This window comes from Stylophora pistillata, chromosome 8, assembly GCF_964205215.1.
Source record: "Stylophora pistillata chromosome 8, jaStyPist1.2, whole genome shotgun sequence".
Classification (NCBI taxonomy): Eukaryota; Metazoa; Cnidaria; class Anthozoa; order Scleractinia; family Pocilloporidae; genus Stylophora; species Stylophora pistillata.
Window position 1 is genome coordinate 23,676,274 of NC_142526.1, and position 14,831 is coordinate 23,691,104.

At 37.1% G+C, this 14,831-nt stretch overlaps 2 protein-coding genes and 1 long non-coding RNA gene across 5 annotated transcripts in view; 2 read left to right on the forward strand and 1 right to left on the reverse strand.

Moving 5' to 3' along the window:
* LOC111335578 (uncharacterized) overlaps nucleotides 1-6,925 on the forward strand; it is a 10,688-nt gene extending 3,763 nt beyond the window's left edge. The window contains exons 2-8 of the mRNA XM_088731351.1: nucleotides 893-993; nucleotides 1,361-1,419; nucleotides 2,051-2,109; nucleotides 3,898-3,977; nucleotides 4,199-4,260; nucleotides 4,915-4,967; nucleotides 5,624-6,925. Of these exons, the coding sequence (XP_088587477.1) occupies nucleotides 893-993; nucleotides 1,361-1,419; nucleotides 2,051-2,109; nucleotides 3,898-3,977; nucleotides 4,199-4,260; nucleotides 4,915-4,967; nucleotides 5,624-5,733 (524 nt within the window). The 3' untranslated portion in view covers nucleotides 5,734-6,925. The remainder of the gene's footprint in view (nucleotides 1-892; nucleotides 994-1,360; nucleotides 1,420-2,050; nucleotides 2,110-3,897; nucleotides 3,978-4,198; nucleotides 4,261-4,914; nucleotides 4,968-5,623) is intronic.
* On the reverse strand, nucleotides 5,916-7,440 carry LOC148725583 (uncharacterized). The gene is made up of 2 exons (XR_015991081.1): nucleotides 7,362-7,440; nucleotides 5,916-6,144 (listed from the first exon to the last, which is right to left on the reverse strand). It is a non-coding gene; the product is annotated as an uncharacterized LOC148725583 (long non-coding RNA).
* LOC111335577 (uncharacterized) overlaps nucleotides 6,963-14,831 on the forward strand; it is a 31,034-nt gene continuing 23,165 nt past the window's right edge. For 2 of the 3 annotated variants that reach the window (XM_088731337.1, XM_088731336.1), the window contains exons 1-6: nucleotides 6,963-7,207; nucleotides 7,434-7,470; nucleotides 10,668-10,778; nucleotides 11,260-11,321; nucleotides 12,137-12,225; nucleotides 12,963-13,033. In XM_088731337.1, coding sequence (XP_088587463.1) covers nucleotides 7,101-7,207; nucleotides 7,434-7,470; nucleotides 10,668-10,778; nucleotides 11,260-11,321; nucleotides 12,137-12,225; nucleotides 12,963-13,033 — 477 coding nt within the window. In that variant the 5' untranslated portion in view covers nucleotides 6,963-7,100. Of the gene's footprint in view, nucleotides 7,208-7,433; nucleotides 7,471-9,658; nucleotides 10,492-10,667; nucleotides 10,779-11,259; nucleotides 11,322-12,136; nucleotides 12,226-12,962; nucleotides 13,034-14,831 lie in introns of those variants that run through there. The other variant, XM_088731338.1, reaches the window with a different exon arrangement.

Below are 14,831 nucleotides of genomic sequence, written 5' to 3' on the forward strand. Positions count from 1 at the left end.
TGTAAGTAGTTCACAATATCTTGATATTGAACATTCGGAGGGAGCTCGATGTTTTCAGAGAAATCACTTTTTCTCAATGCATATCGGTCGAAGCCTTAAACAGTTATTTTTCGTGGTACTTTGACTTCATTGGACCCTCTAGACCCGCAAAATAATCTAAATACTGAAGGTTCACATCGGGCACACCTTCAGAAGAAGCCGTTTTAAAAGCTTAGTTATCCCCCAACATGGCGGCTGCGTATGACATTGCGAATTTTTGTCACGTTGTTGAAAACAAAGAATAGCCAGGCTTGTTATGGTTTATACTTAGCATTGTTACCTTAATGCCACCCATTAGGCAATACTGAATTTCTTTGATTGTTTACAATCTGATGTAAAATGAGGACTGTGGGAACATTTAAAGTTTGTTGGCTGATTGATTAAATTCAATTACTCCTATGTTATCATTGGTACCTGAATCAATCAGCAACATGTTTGCAGATGAGCATAATCCTATGCTTTTCTGACCAAAAGATAACTTGTTAATTCACTGCTACATAAAATGAGTCCTGAGTTACATTCTTGCATATTTAAGATTTTTGCAGATGATGGCTTTTCTCAACACTGCATATTATTATTTGGGTTCTAATAATTTTCAGCATATAGCATTATCTGATGTGAATATTACTAATGGTTTCTTTGTTCAGAAACATTTATTAAATGGACTGCAAGGTAATATAAAAATAACAGTAAAGCAATTTAGGGGCTGTTCTTTAATGGTTACCCACTTTCTGGGGCTGCTGCAGTTTTCTCCAGAGAGTAACAGTATTGAAAGTTTTATTCTATTAATTCCCTTTATATAGCATTGGCAATAATTCACTTGTGAATGTGCATTTCTAATTACTGATTTTAGAAATGGAAGATTTAAGAGAAACAACAAATTTTCAAGATAACAACAAGGTGGCCACATATGGCTCAAGGAGAACCCCAAGAGAACACATTGATACTTCTCAGGTAACATAATGATAAAGGAGCAGGTTGTAATCTGAACCTGTTTGTATTTCTCCTTTCTAATTGCAAATAATTTCCTTTGTGCTTAAATAAGAGAATTTGGTGTTGTAACCAGGTAACAGCCCAATAGTATTTACATATTAATTGCCTGTGAGACTTTAGGTTTACGTAATAGTTTTCTGCATTTCTTAGCTTTACAGCTTCTTAGCTGACAGGGGAGAGGTGCTGTAATTGCGTAAATTTGTGGGACAGTAGCAGTGTAGATGTCTATATATTTTGGGATTTAATATTTTCAGGAACCATCAAATATTTTTGCCTGCACAGATTGGTCCAAACACATTTTGTAACCAAATAATTATACCCTTTCTAGATCTGGAGAATATCTGATGTTAGCACAGATCTACTGGGCCAGGCATCATATCACAAAAGGTGTCATCTGATTAGCTCTCTTTTTTCTATCTAGGCAGTAATAGATCGTGGGTAAAGTGAGATACTTAACTGCATGTGCACACATATGAAGAATTTGAACCTTGCTGGGGTGGGGTGGGGAATTTGAACCAGGACTGCCAAGTCTTTCCATGGGAATACGTGTGTTTTATCTTTTAATACAGAGGTGTTCAAAGCTGAAGAGTTCACTTCCACATGCAGATGGCTTAGAATAAAAGAACTACCATAAAGTCGTGGTCTCTGATCTTGCCCTGTGTGAAAAAATTGACCATCAAATCCAGCAATTGGGTTGGGCATTTGAACACAATTCTGGCACATGTGTGGCATGAATTTGAACAAACCAATTTTCAAACGTTTAAATGTCTGGGGGATTGTTTAGGAGGGGGGGCGGGGGTTGGCTTTGAATTAAACTGACAAGCTCAGATATTTTTCTTAATCCAGACATTATGTAAAAAGTAAACAATTTTCTAGGATCTTATTTCCACAGACATTTAATGTATAAATTATTGTTGATAAAAGTCACTTAGAGAACTTTTGTCACCCTTAATCGTTTATCATAAGAAACAATTACAGCGATGACAAAATGTGGACTTTTGACATATTCTGTTTTCAGTGCCAGTGGCGATGGAGGTAATGGCAGAGTACAACAAGCAAGTAGGAGTGAATATGAGGGTATTTATTTGTTTCTTATATATTTAATTATATTAGGAACAATTATTATGTAACTTTACTCAGACACAACATGCACTGCGATCAGTAAAAAATCCGTTGTATATTTGCTTGTATACCCATAAAAAACTGAAAAATCTTCCCGTCCTGTCAAATGGTGCCACAAAGGGCAAATTCACAGATTTTAATTTGTGAAAGGCTTTTGTTGTATCTTAGGCTCTCTAAGCATGTGCCCTTCTCAAAATTAGGTTGTCTGATAGAGTTCTTTCTCATTATTGTCAGGAATTTCTTGACTCCTTTTCATCAAGGCTCCCCTTTTGACACACAATTTATTTCCTCCATCTCTGCATCACACTCAGATTAGAAGCTTTGAATGCTTTGGAGTCTGATAGTCACTTTCTGAGTTTGAGACTCAAGATGAAATGGCTCTCTTTAGTTACTTCATGTAAGGCCCTCAGACCCCGTCCACACAAAGACAATTGTAAATGCAAATGCTAGTAAATGCAAACTTTTTTATGCATTTAGGCCTTTCGTCCACACGAAGATGATGAAAACACTCACCGTAAACGCATAAATTCGAAAACGCTCTCCAAAGTGGATAAATTTGAAAACGCCATTTATGCGTCTTCGTGTGGACAGCCTTAAACGTATATTTTCGTAAACGCTGTGAAAACGCTGACGTCAGATGTCAGCGCCAGTCTCTTTTATCGAGTGCGTTTCCAACATGGCGTACACACGAGTGTTGAGCTGTGTCGTGCTTGCACTTATTTCAATTATAATTGCGAGCATTCAATTGAATCATGCAATAATCGATATACAGGAAAACTACAAAAGAAGAAGACTAAACCTCTCAAGATTGTTATCCACAACTACAAGCACTTTCACTCGAGTAAAACGACTTAGATGCAGACGTGAGAGCAAATAGAGAAGATTCTGGACCAGACCAGGTCGACACTTTTCTTCTCTCTCGATCACGACAAACGCAGGTGGTGACTTTACAACATGGACGCTAACACTTGATAAAAAGGCGCTGAAGCAAAGATTGTAGGCTCAAATCGATTGCGCATGCGCGTTCGATGTATGACATCATTTAATGCGTTTACGAGCGTTTTCGTGTGGACGGGTGAAAACGCTACATAAATGATGATCGTTTTCGTGTGGACGGAGATAAAAATATGCGTTTACTAGTGTTTGCGTTTACAATCGTCTTCATGTGGACGGGGCCTCAGTGTTTAAAGAAATGGAAATTCCCACCAGGATTTCTCATTTTGGCCACCTATCTTTAAGTTTTGCAGCCCTGGAATGACACAGCAACCTTCCGAAACCCAGGTCTCAAGAGTTTGTTTTGGTCAATAGGCTATTTGTTTTAGATTTTTATTGCAGCTGTCTTCTCAAAAGTTTTAAATTGTGAGTAAAATAACTTCCAAACAAATGCATTGACAAACAACTGGTTCGCATGTTAGCTGCGCATTCATGGAGAAATCAATTACTTTGGAAGTTTTGAGAGCTTTTGAGAAGCTAGAGTTGCATGCTCTCAGCTGCTCCTCAAGCTCCTCCTTGTGCTCTTCAAAAATTCAGCATGCTTCATTACCCCATAAATGCATCGTAATGTATTAACTAATTTATTGTTAATTAGCAGACGAGGAATACACATCTTTGAACCACAGCCAACTGCCTTATTTACCATAGGAAATTGTCCCTTGAAATTTTGGAATTCTCACGATCTTTTCCTGCTATGGGATATTTAATTGTGCAGATCGTATAATAGAATTTTAACATGTTACCTTTTAGTTCATCGGTCACCAAAGCCATCCACTGGTGATGACTTGTCTTTGAAAGAAGATGATGTGTCACAGGTACAAAGTTGTGTGGTAAGAGTGAATATTACAACCTTTCCGATTGTTATCTTAATACTCAGTTGAGGGGATAATTTGGGTTTGTTGTATTTTATTAATTGTTAAACATATTTTCACAGGGACGTAGGAAATTGAGGCTGAATTCCTGGCCTCCTTTAGATTCCTCCCCTTTTAACATTTTCCATCCAAAAAACTAGTTAAGTGTCTAAAGGTTACTTTTGACCATACATACCCAGGTGTCTCCTACACCACAGGAAGGGAGAGGGGAGAAGAGAGGTCATGTCTTTCAAGATTTCTGGTAAGCATCATTTGGATTTTACATACTCTGAAGGGCCACAGTTTGTCATTTATTATTAATTAAGTTCTAGTCACTAAACACTGTGAACTCCATTAGTGTACAATCCACTATTTGTCTGTTTTAAGTGTTGGAAATATTTTATATTTTCATTTAATTGTAATTAAGCTAATTTGATTGAAAAGAAAGTCATATTGGTTGCTTACAAGTACTCAGGTGACATAAAAGTGATAGTAAGGAATCAACTGAGCTAATTGAGGAAGAGCCTAAAATTTATGTAGTAAGGGAGGCCGTAGTCCTTAGATTGAAATCCTGTCATGTTCACATTTATCCACACAAACATGACTACTTTGTAGCTTGTAAATAAGCTTTAATCAAGATGGGCAGTTTTTCAGGCTAGTGACACCCACCCTCACAGAAAACATGCAAAAAGCCAATTTGGTCAGACCAAACAAACAAACAAACAATCAAAATGAAGAACAATTTGGTCAGTTTTAAATAAAGCAGTGCACAGTCAAAGTGTAATCCAAACAAGGCCAAGCCAGTGCAATTAAAACCTGAAGTCATTTCACTGATACTTTTTGAATACTAACTTTCTATTGCAGGCTTACTCAATGTACTGGTCTTTACAATATATATATTTTTCAAATTTTTCAGGAAAAAACCTTCTTTGGCAGAAGTGCCAGAAGAAGGCTCCTTTCATAGTTCAGGTGTGGTATAACTAAGAACTAACATCTCAGACAAGGAGAAAAAAATTTTTCTTCATAACAGTGTGACTTTATTCAGTACTATCTTTACTTCTCTTCCCCATATCAACCTTTTGTATGCTGTGTAGTCGAAATCCACAAATCCGAAATTCGCACTTTTACTAGTGATTCGCTAAAAGCCAATATACATAAACAAGTTAAATATACAGAACAGGAAAGCAAAACGAAATACAAATAAAACAGGCAAAATGACGGACAAAATAACGAAACTTTCAAGATTATGTGGCAACTACGACGACTAAAACATAATCACAATGGTGACAAGAAACCCACGGCAGAAGAAACTATACCAAACAATAGAAACAATGCATAAAAAATGAACATGAAAATATGAAATGTGATGTAACCTAAATGACTGGCAAACCTGATATTATAACAAATATACATGGAATAATTGAAAATGGAAAACAATGTACAAAGGACGTGAATGTAAAACAAAGGTGAGGCACCGTGACTACATGCTGTCTACACAGGCTTCTTAAAATTTCACCTAAAGCTTATCATTATTGATAGTGAAGAATGGCACGTTCAAACACTATCATATAAAACACTGCTTTAATGTTTATGCCACGACTACTTTTCCTTCCTTGATTCCTCAGAGGAGCCGAATAAAGTGGTAACATCCCAATCCCTTAAACCCTCCACCAGTGAGGAAGAAACCAACGAAGGGGAAAGTTTGAAAGATAAAACGGTTCCTTATAAGGTTTGATTTAAATTTTGTTATCTCCTCTGATCAGAACATGAAATATTACTTTTTTTGCTAGTGCTATTTCCTTTAAGGGACAATTTTAATGAGACAATATTAAGCTCTAATGAAAAGCTCTAATGAGTCCCCAATGTAAATGGGGTCATTCTAAAGTGTGAGCTGGCAAGGCATACGAGTCATGCAAGTAAAACAAACTTTTTTTAAGTAACTTTTTTTGGATGGAAATACAGTAAAAAAAACATGATTATAGTTTAGTATTGTTTGCTGCTGGAAAGCTTGCAGGTTAACCCTCAGCATGCAAGGTTGGATAATGGCCACCATTGTTTATTGGAAGCGCAAGAGCCTTGGTGAATCAAAATGAACAAATGTTGACTTTCTCTCCCCTCCTCAGATGGATTTTCTCTTGCTTCAATTCTGTGTATCAGGCAACATATTCTTGTCATTCTTTGCTAGTATCCATGTCACTTGTTCTTGTTAAGGCTTTTGTCTTTTTATGCCCTCTTGGGATTTTGCAGCATTGTACAGCATTGATGATGCACGTACATTCATAACTAAGCCTCTTTCTTGTAATGTTGTAGTTCTGTATATTCCCCTAATAACATCATTATAATTCCCCAGTATAAAGAGCACCCCAAACACACTTGCACTCTCCGTTATGTCACCTTTCTTTGTCTACTTTTCTCATCAGCATTGTCTACCATATTAAGGCACATTAAGGGTTATTATGAGAGGAATGTCAATAGAGTGTTTGAAGTATACATAAATGGCTATGCAGGTGGAATATTGACTCCCAGAAAGTAACAGATCCAGGCTGAACTAGGTTCAGTCAATATATGACCACTAAAGAGGAAATTTTCCTTTGAACCTGGTGATGAATCCCACCCAATTTCTCACTCAGGCACGTTTACAGACAGTCTTTTTTGGAATATAACCCTTGTGGGAATGCCAAAAAAAAAAAAAACAACTCATCAAATTTCTCAGCTTGACTCTTTTGCATTTCAAGCACAATGATAACCCAGCTACTCTTACTTTGGTTTGTGGATGCACCTCAAGATCTTTCACTCTGAGTTTGAGTTTACAAGAGTTCCTGCTAGGGGCCATTGGAAAAAGAGTAATGGCTTGGATTGGTTGAATATTGTTTTTCTTTTTTTCTCCTCAGATTCCCCCTTTGCATTGTCCAACCTGTTACAACATGATCAGTTTGGTGTTCCAGAGTTACTCTACACAACCCAGTCCTCTCCTGGACCTCTTGCCTAACGTTGTGTTACAATGGGCTTCAGTTTGCCCAACTTGCGGGGAACCATTTCCAGCCTTGAGGATAAAGGACATACTGGCTCAAAATGATGTCAAAAAGGGTTCTCAAAGGCTAGATGGAAAGGAAGGTACTGATATGGACAGGGATGAAGTTACAATTGGAGAAAGAGATGGAAGAGACGAAGGGGGAGGCAGAGGTGGATCTGATGTTGAAAAAAAACAGGTAACCTTGATATGTTGTTTGCAGTGCAACACAGCTAACATTTCTCTGTCAATATCCCCTGTATCATTAGTGATGTTATCTTTATAGATACACATACTATATAATAATTGAATTATCATTTGTATGTACTACTAACAACATTGTTTTGCCTTACCTGTTTAAACTGTCATTGCATGGTTACTGTTACCTCATCGTCAACATTTGTCTTTCCTGTTGGTCTATCTAGGTCCATATGTGTATACTGGAAATTCAAAAAGAATTTGGTGAGTTTATGTCATTGTTATAAACCATGTATTTACATTAGATTAGGCTATAAAGTCCTTGTTCGTTGATGTGGAAGCATGTTTTAAAGTAGGCTTACTTCCTCTCTCTCCTTCTTGCATATATGATATGTTACAATGCTGGCAAAACCTCCCAGAGCATTGGCAAAAACTCGTGCTAATACTGCTTTCTTTTGACTGTCCTTTTTTTCTTACTTATAGCTCAGTATCTAGATGACCTTCCTAGTGGAGCTTTGTGCTAGCAAAGCCTTCATATGGATCAGGACACATTTTATAAAAATCCACTAATTGTCTGTAAACATAAATGATAGATCAAACAACAATAAACATATGAAACATATGTATGAACTGCGGTTATGAAACGTATATATGCACGATCCTTCGCAGTAAAGCACTATTTGAGCAATAGTCGCTCTCCGGCGGGTGTTGTACCGAGGTAGCCACCTATTTCAAATCTTATTGAAAGCACTGATCGTATCGTTCCATAGCAAAAGTTATCGAAAAATACTTACATATTTCAATATCTTCGGACAAAAAAATGCTTTTCGCAAGTGTAGAGTTTGTCTTCATCTATCTGTCTTTTAAAATCTTTATCCATTTCCCTTGTTTTCTTGAGTACACCAAGCCACTCGTTGCGCCGTCTCTTGTGATTTTCATCTTTCGCTAAGGGCAACTTGAAAATGCCGATTCCTTTGGTTCTTCTACAAGAACCACATCCAAAAACCGCACAATTTACACCAGGCATGTTAAAAGAGTATATTCATAGCCAAATCAAACTCTAAAAGTCGAGATATTTTCCAAAAATCGAGATAAAATACGAGCATTCGTGAGACTCACATACTAGCCGCCATCTTTGAATCAAGTGTGTGCACGTTCATAATCACATGACATACCAGAAAAGTAAACAAAGAGTTCCTCGTCTGAAGTTTGCCGGCCTTCATAATCAGTCCCCTCTACTAACTATGATCTGAACCGCCTTTTGGGTGTGTTGTTGAACAGTTTGCCCAATGTCATTTATTTCCCTTCACAGCATCAGGAAGGTATCTTTTAATGACCCAGGTAGTCCCCTTGTACTGTGGGTGCTTTGTGGTTGCTTTGTATGCATTGCGAAACCCACCGTGAGCAAACAGTTCTTTTTCTTCATTGAATTTGACAGTTATTATTATACAGCTCCTTTCCTTTAATTAATTTATGCGTTGTATCTCCTGCATCATGCTTCTTTCCTCTTTTTGGAGTCACTTTCTCTTCTAACTTTTTTCACGAGGCATCCGCCTTATTAGAATCTTGAAAGGTATCCTGCAAAGAACTCTGGGATTGTTTGGCAGCTTTTGGCCATGTGGCAGCACAGGTGGCCCAAGCTCTGTCACAGGCTCTTTCGTAGTGAATAATTAAAGAGTTCATGTATAGTGGTTTAGTTGGACTTGCTTTTGAGCTCCATAAATGTAAAGTTGTGTGAAATAATCAAAGAAATAAAGTCTTACCTTCGTAAAGAGTAGTCTGTGTTGTTCTCCTCGCGATTTGAGGCCGTTTTGATGTGTTTTAGCTTGACGCCCTAAATTACCGTGCATAAAATACGGGAAGGTTGGAAACTTCTGTTGACACATGCTCGCCAAAATCGCTCGAAAACAACGCTTAAATACTTTCCCTCGAATCGAAACTCAGCAGCACAAAAGCCAAATAGTTGCCCTTTAAGTTCACCGAAGAAAATCCCACAAAAGTCGGTTTGTCGAGCAACCAATCCAGCGAGAATTTCAAATTAATGGCCGTTCGGAATTTTGATTCGAGGGAAAGTATTTAAGTGTTTTTTTCGAGCGATTTTGGCGAGCATGTGTCAACAGAAGTTTCCGACCTTCCCGTATTTTATGCATGGTAATTTAGGGCGTCAAGCTAAAACACATCAAAATGGCCTCAAGTCGTGAGGAGAACAACACAGACCACTCTCTGAGAAGGTAAGACTTTATTTCTTTGATTATTTCACACAACTTTACATTTACAGAGCTCAAAAGCAAGTCCAACTAAACCACTCTTTAATTATTCACTGTGAAAGAGCCTGTGACAGAGCTTGGGCTACCTGTGGTGGCAGCATTCGGCCACGAACAAATTCTTTTTTTTCCAACAGCGAAAAAAAGAAAAAAAAAACTAGTGGCAGCGCTCGGCCGGGTAGTATTTAATTTTGATTTGATTTCATTTATCGTTGGTTTCATTTTATTTCTATTTTACATTTTACTTTCACTTGCTTTTATTTTAAAAAGAAAAATGAGAAATAAATCGAAATCAAAGAAAAAATAACAAAAATAATTCCTCTACATTTGAATATTTTTAATGGCAGTTCTTGGCTACCATACATATCACTTCCCAGTATCTTTATTCTTAGTACCGCTGATTCCTTTATTTTTTGTGGTGGACTCACCCTCACTCTACGCCTGTGGAAAATTGTCTCCCCCTGCCACATCCTAATATATGGGTGAAGAGGTGAATATTTAAAGGGAAATAAAAAAAATCATCGAAAAATCTGTCTCGAATGATTTTTTTGTTGTATTTGAGGTACCAGGATGAGGAGCACTCGATGAAATCGCTATTTCCAAATAATTTGTTTCATAAACACACTCTTTTGATCACTCCTCTAACCCATTTTGAAATGCTTCGTACCTATTTTTATTGAAAGTTTTCCCTCCCGAGACGCTAAATAGGGCCCTCCTCACGAGCGCAACATTGGAGAGCTCGGATTTCGTAATCGGAAATCTACCCGAGAGGACCTCCTTCTGACGGATTTCAGAGTATGCCGTTAATATAATTATTGTTCAGGAAAACAACCTTTAGCTCAGGGTTTCTCTCCTTTGCCGTCCGAAAGAATGGGAAAGCTGGATTCTAGAGCAAAACATGATCAGACGGTATGGCAGGCGATCATGTGATGATAAGCTTCCATGTCACTTGGTGGAGTAGAAAAGACGCTGTTACAAAGGGGCATTTCAAGTGCGTTAGCGTGCCGAAACTGCAGAAAATGTGTGTTAAGTTCCAAATCTAGCTAGCCCTTCTGTATAGGTTTCTTATAGAGCTTCGGATTCAACACTAGGAAAAAGGGAAATCCGAGCAAAAACGATAAAAATGTTCCATCAATAATGACTGGCCGTGGTGATCGTATTTCTTACGACTTTAAAATTCATAGTGTTGTTTTTCAGAGAATGGAAAATCCGAACGAGGATCAAGATCAGATAGCCACCTCATCTACTTTGATGGGCTCTTCTGGACGTCCTGTACCAGTGGAGGACATACACGTCCAGTTCGCAGAGGTAACAAGAAATCACAACCTTTCAAATTTAGTTATGCGTGACTTTTCGTAGTATTATAATCTCCTCAATAAACACAGTGAATCAATGTGATCTTAGCTTATCACTTCAACATTAGCCTCTCGAACTCAGCCCACTTCTCACCGATTTTTGTTTTCCTAACCACTTAACCACTTTCTTCATATCTTAACCAATTCTTCTTTCCACGACGAACGTTCGATTGTTTATTATTGTACACTTTCTTTGCTTCAAACATGTCTCCTTGGGACACAAAGACGTCCTACGAGACGTAGAAAATGCAGAATTTCGGGTATCAATTGCACATTTTATCAAAGATCTGAGGGTTGTCAGTTGACAAGCCTTGTTAGTTTGGTGGGTAGTAATGTTAAGTTACATGTGAACGTTAAATGTACAAAAATGCAGTACTGCTAAGATACGTGATATTTAAGAGCCGTTTGTTTGTTTGTTTGTTTGTTTTCATAAGCTCTTCAATGCAGCAACTGCAAGTGGATCGAACGAAAGAGCATCTGATCAAGCCTCAAACAGGTAAATTGCTTGGGAAGGATGATGGGTATCTTTTTGGGTGACATTTTGTTTCACTTAATGTAATATATTCGAAAGTATATGATGACAATTTCGAAAGTATATGATGACAATTTTTACTACACAACATGATTTCTCTATGTTGTGTGGTAAAAATTGATGTACACAGTTAAAGTAATTATTTCTCTCTCAAAAAATTATCATTATGTTAAAACAGTTGCATGGTCAGTTCACTTATTCGCTACAAACCCTTGTGAAATTGAAGTGAAATTGTATGGATTAACATTTTCTGCAGGTTGCAATTTTTGGGAAACTGTTTTTAATGTAATATGCAGCCAATGATGAAATTTATATCACTCAGAATTTTCTTGTTTAAAGATAATTTCTCATTCATATTTGTATTTGTATACTATGTAAGCTGAAAGCAAGACAAATTTTTTGGTTTTACTTAAAAAAATTAAATGTGTATTAAACCTGGCATACTTTAGTATTTCTCACAGTATTAAATTATTGCAGTATTAAACTTTCTGCTTTCTGTCTGGGTGGGAAAAAAAAGGGATTGAAATAAAATATTTCTTGAATGAAATGAGTCAGTGAACTATTGTTTAATCAAAATTTTGTTCAAAAGAAATTATGTCACACAAATTAAAAGTTTCATTGAGTTTACCAAATAAGATGATCTTTTTGTTTGCATCATATAATGGTGCATATGAGCAATGTATTTCACAACCTTATAACCATTTTATGCTAGTGTTTTTTCTTAATCAGACAGAGATGAAACAAATAAAGTAGGTCACAATCTTGTTGTTTGTTTTCAGCCTTGCAGATGATGTTATTGCTCCTCTTGCCACAGGTGTGATTGCTGATATCAACTGTGAAGTGGATGCTGAACCAAGACAACCTCCAGGTAATTCAAGCCAAAATTAATAGTAAACATATTGGATACCTGTTTTAAAAGGGTGGGTTCAAGCGTCTATTGAGGTCTAACTTACTTCCTTACTCCTCTGAGTATTTCTTTACACATAAGGCCTCAGCCAGAGAATGCTATTGATATCTGTTTATTGCCAGTCGGTCAAGCTGCTCTCATGTCCAGCCTCCATCCCTCATTTCCCTTTCTAAATTTCTCCTCCAATTTTCTTCTGAGTGGCAGACATTTGGGAAGGTGACTCTATGAAGGGCTGGCACTTTCTTTTTCACTTTTTCTATATTTTTATGTCACCTATACTATACCTTATAAGTTTGAGATTTCAAAAAAAAAAAAATTTTTGTTTAATTTATACTTCTGGCATGACATGTTAAAAATTACATATAGTTATTAGTAAATTTGGCTACTCCATTTTAACGTGAAAGAAGTTCAAGTTTTTTAAATTTTTTGGTTGACTCAAGGTAATTTAAAATTTGTGCCATTGTTATCTCACATGAAAGTGTAGTGAGATCGTCCAGGTGAGTGTAGTCCAGAAGGACTGTTGTTGGTGGTGGTGGCGACTGACATTTCGACAACCTGTGGGGAAGTCATCATCAGAGTCTTGACTCTAATGATGACTTCCGAACAACAGTCCTTCTCAGAACTACACTCACCTGGACGATCACACAACCCTTTCACATGTTACCCCTGGGTTCAAACCATGTACTATTATCTCACAGGTAGCTCTCAGCGTCAACCATCAACTAATGAAGATTTGACGTTAAACCTACAAGCTCAAGAAATAGAAAAGGTATTTAAAATATTGCAAGTGGTTGATAGTGATGTCTGAGATCAACATGATGAGGAAGAGTTTTATAAATGTGGAGGCCATGTGCAAGCAAACCTAAGATAAAGCCATTTTTAAGAGTGCATGCTTCTGTAGCTTAATTTGTAGGCACAAGTAGGCTATGGATTCTAGCTATCTGAATGTGATGATATTATGTAGTAAAGTTGCTTTCACTTACCTCAAAATTGAAACTTATGGTCAATTTTTATTCAGCAGTACAGAAATAAGCCCAATTAGGCAGTGTGAGTTTGATTACTATTATTGCCACATATGTACAATAGAATATAAGCTGATTAATAATGGTAATATAGGACTGAGTGGAGTATGATTCAGGCTGTAATCATACAAGTAATTTGGAAAATTTGTCATCCACGAAACAGGAGTCCAATTTGTTAATCACAGCTATGATTAAAGACAGAATTGGACAATGCAAAGTCCTGTTACCAATTAATGAAAACTATACCAAAATTTGACAAAGAAACTATTAAGACTTCAGTTTTACATTTTCTTCAAAAAAAGTTAACCCTGCAAAATGTAGCACAGCAGTGCTTGCACATGACACATACTGTCCACTTATACAGGTATGTGTCAAGTGTCCTTTTACACTGTCCAATTATAAGCGTATGATGGCTCGTGACAACAAGTGCCTCCGGCGATTAACATTTGGTCACAGGTGACTGAAAGAGTATTCCGGTTTCCCAGCCGGGCACTCGGCTTCTTGTGCAGCATTCGCCTCTATGGTTAATCTGGCGACAGACCGCTACATTTTTATTTGGTTGATTTGTAAGTGTTACTAGCAGAAAAGTATTATTTTAGGTGACACGTAGTCGAATTGTTCACTTTCAAAGATTTCAAAGTAACTGCCATGTTTCATTCCACATGATTTCACATGAACCCAAATAAGGGGCCAACCATTTAACTTTTGAGGGGGGGGTGGGTGATTTGTGGTCATCAAGAATTTTTTTTTCTAACAATGTACTGGGCAGGATATTTTTCCGTTCTAAATGCTTTTTCTGTTACATTTGGGCCGCATGCAATTTTTTTCTTCCAACAAGTACTTGCAGGAAATTTTTTTTCAAAATCACCCACCCACTTCTTTCCCCCCCCCCCCCCCAGAGTTAAATGGTCGGCCCCTAACAGTTATTGAAACAGTAGTTCCTGTCACTTCACACGTGATAAACGGAACGGATATTGCAAAAATATGCACTGAACACCACAATTTTCCTTGAGATGATGAGTGTCTGATTTATTTCAGTGTTTCGATGAATTTGGAAAGTGTAGTGAGTTTATCTTTATTTCAAACAAGATTCTTTCTACATGCAAGTTTCCGGCAAGCCAGCTTTGTTTGTAGGTGTTTATCAATCACTGTGATGAGGGAACTTCCGATTATTTTAGGAAGATTTAGTGAGAACTGAGCTTATAACGATTTCATATTTAGACTTGTTTACTTTCATTTGGTGTTTTCAAATGAAAGTTCTAAGCGGTTTTAAAATATCCAAAGAAATAAAATTGCCACTTTGAAAAAAATAACACATTGGTCAAGCTAACTGCTAAAAATAGCAACACACTCTGTTGCGTGGTGTGGAAGTTTTAATTTTCAGAAAAAGATTTAAAATGTAGCTATTCCACAATTCCACAGCTTTCCTGCAAGTGTTCGAAAAAAATAAAAAGGTTTCACTTTCAAAGCACCACGATTTGGTACAGATTATCTTTCCTGATGGTTCTCATGGCCAGACTAGCAACTCTATTTTTTAATTGTACT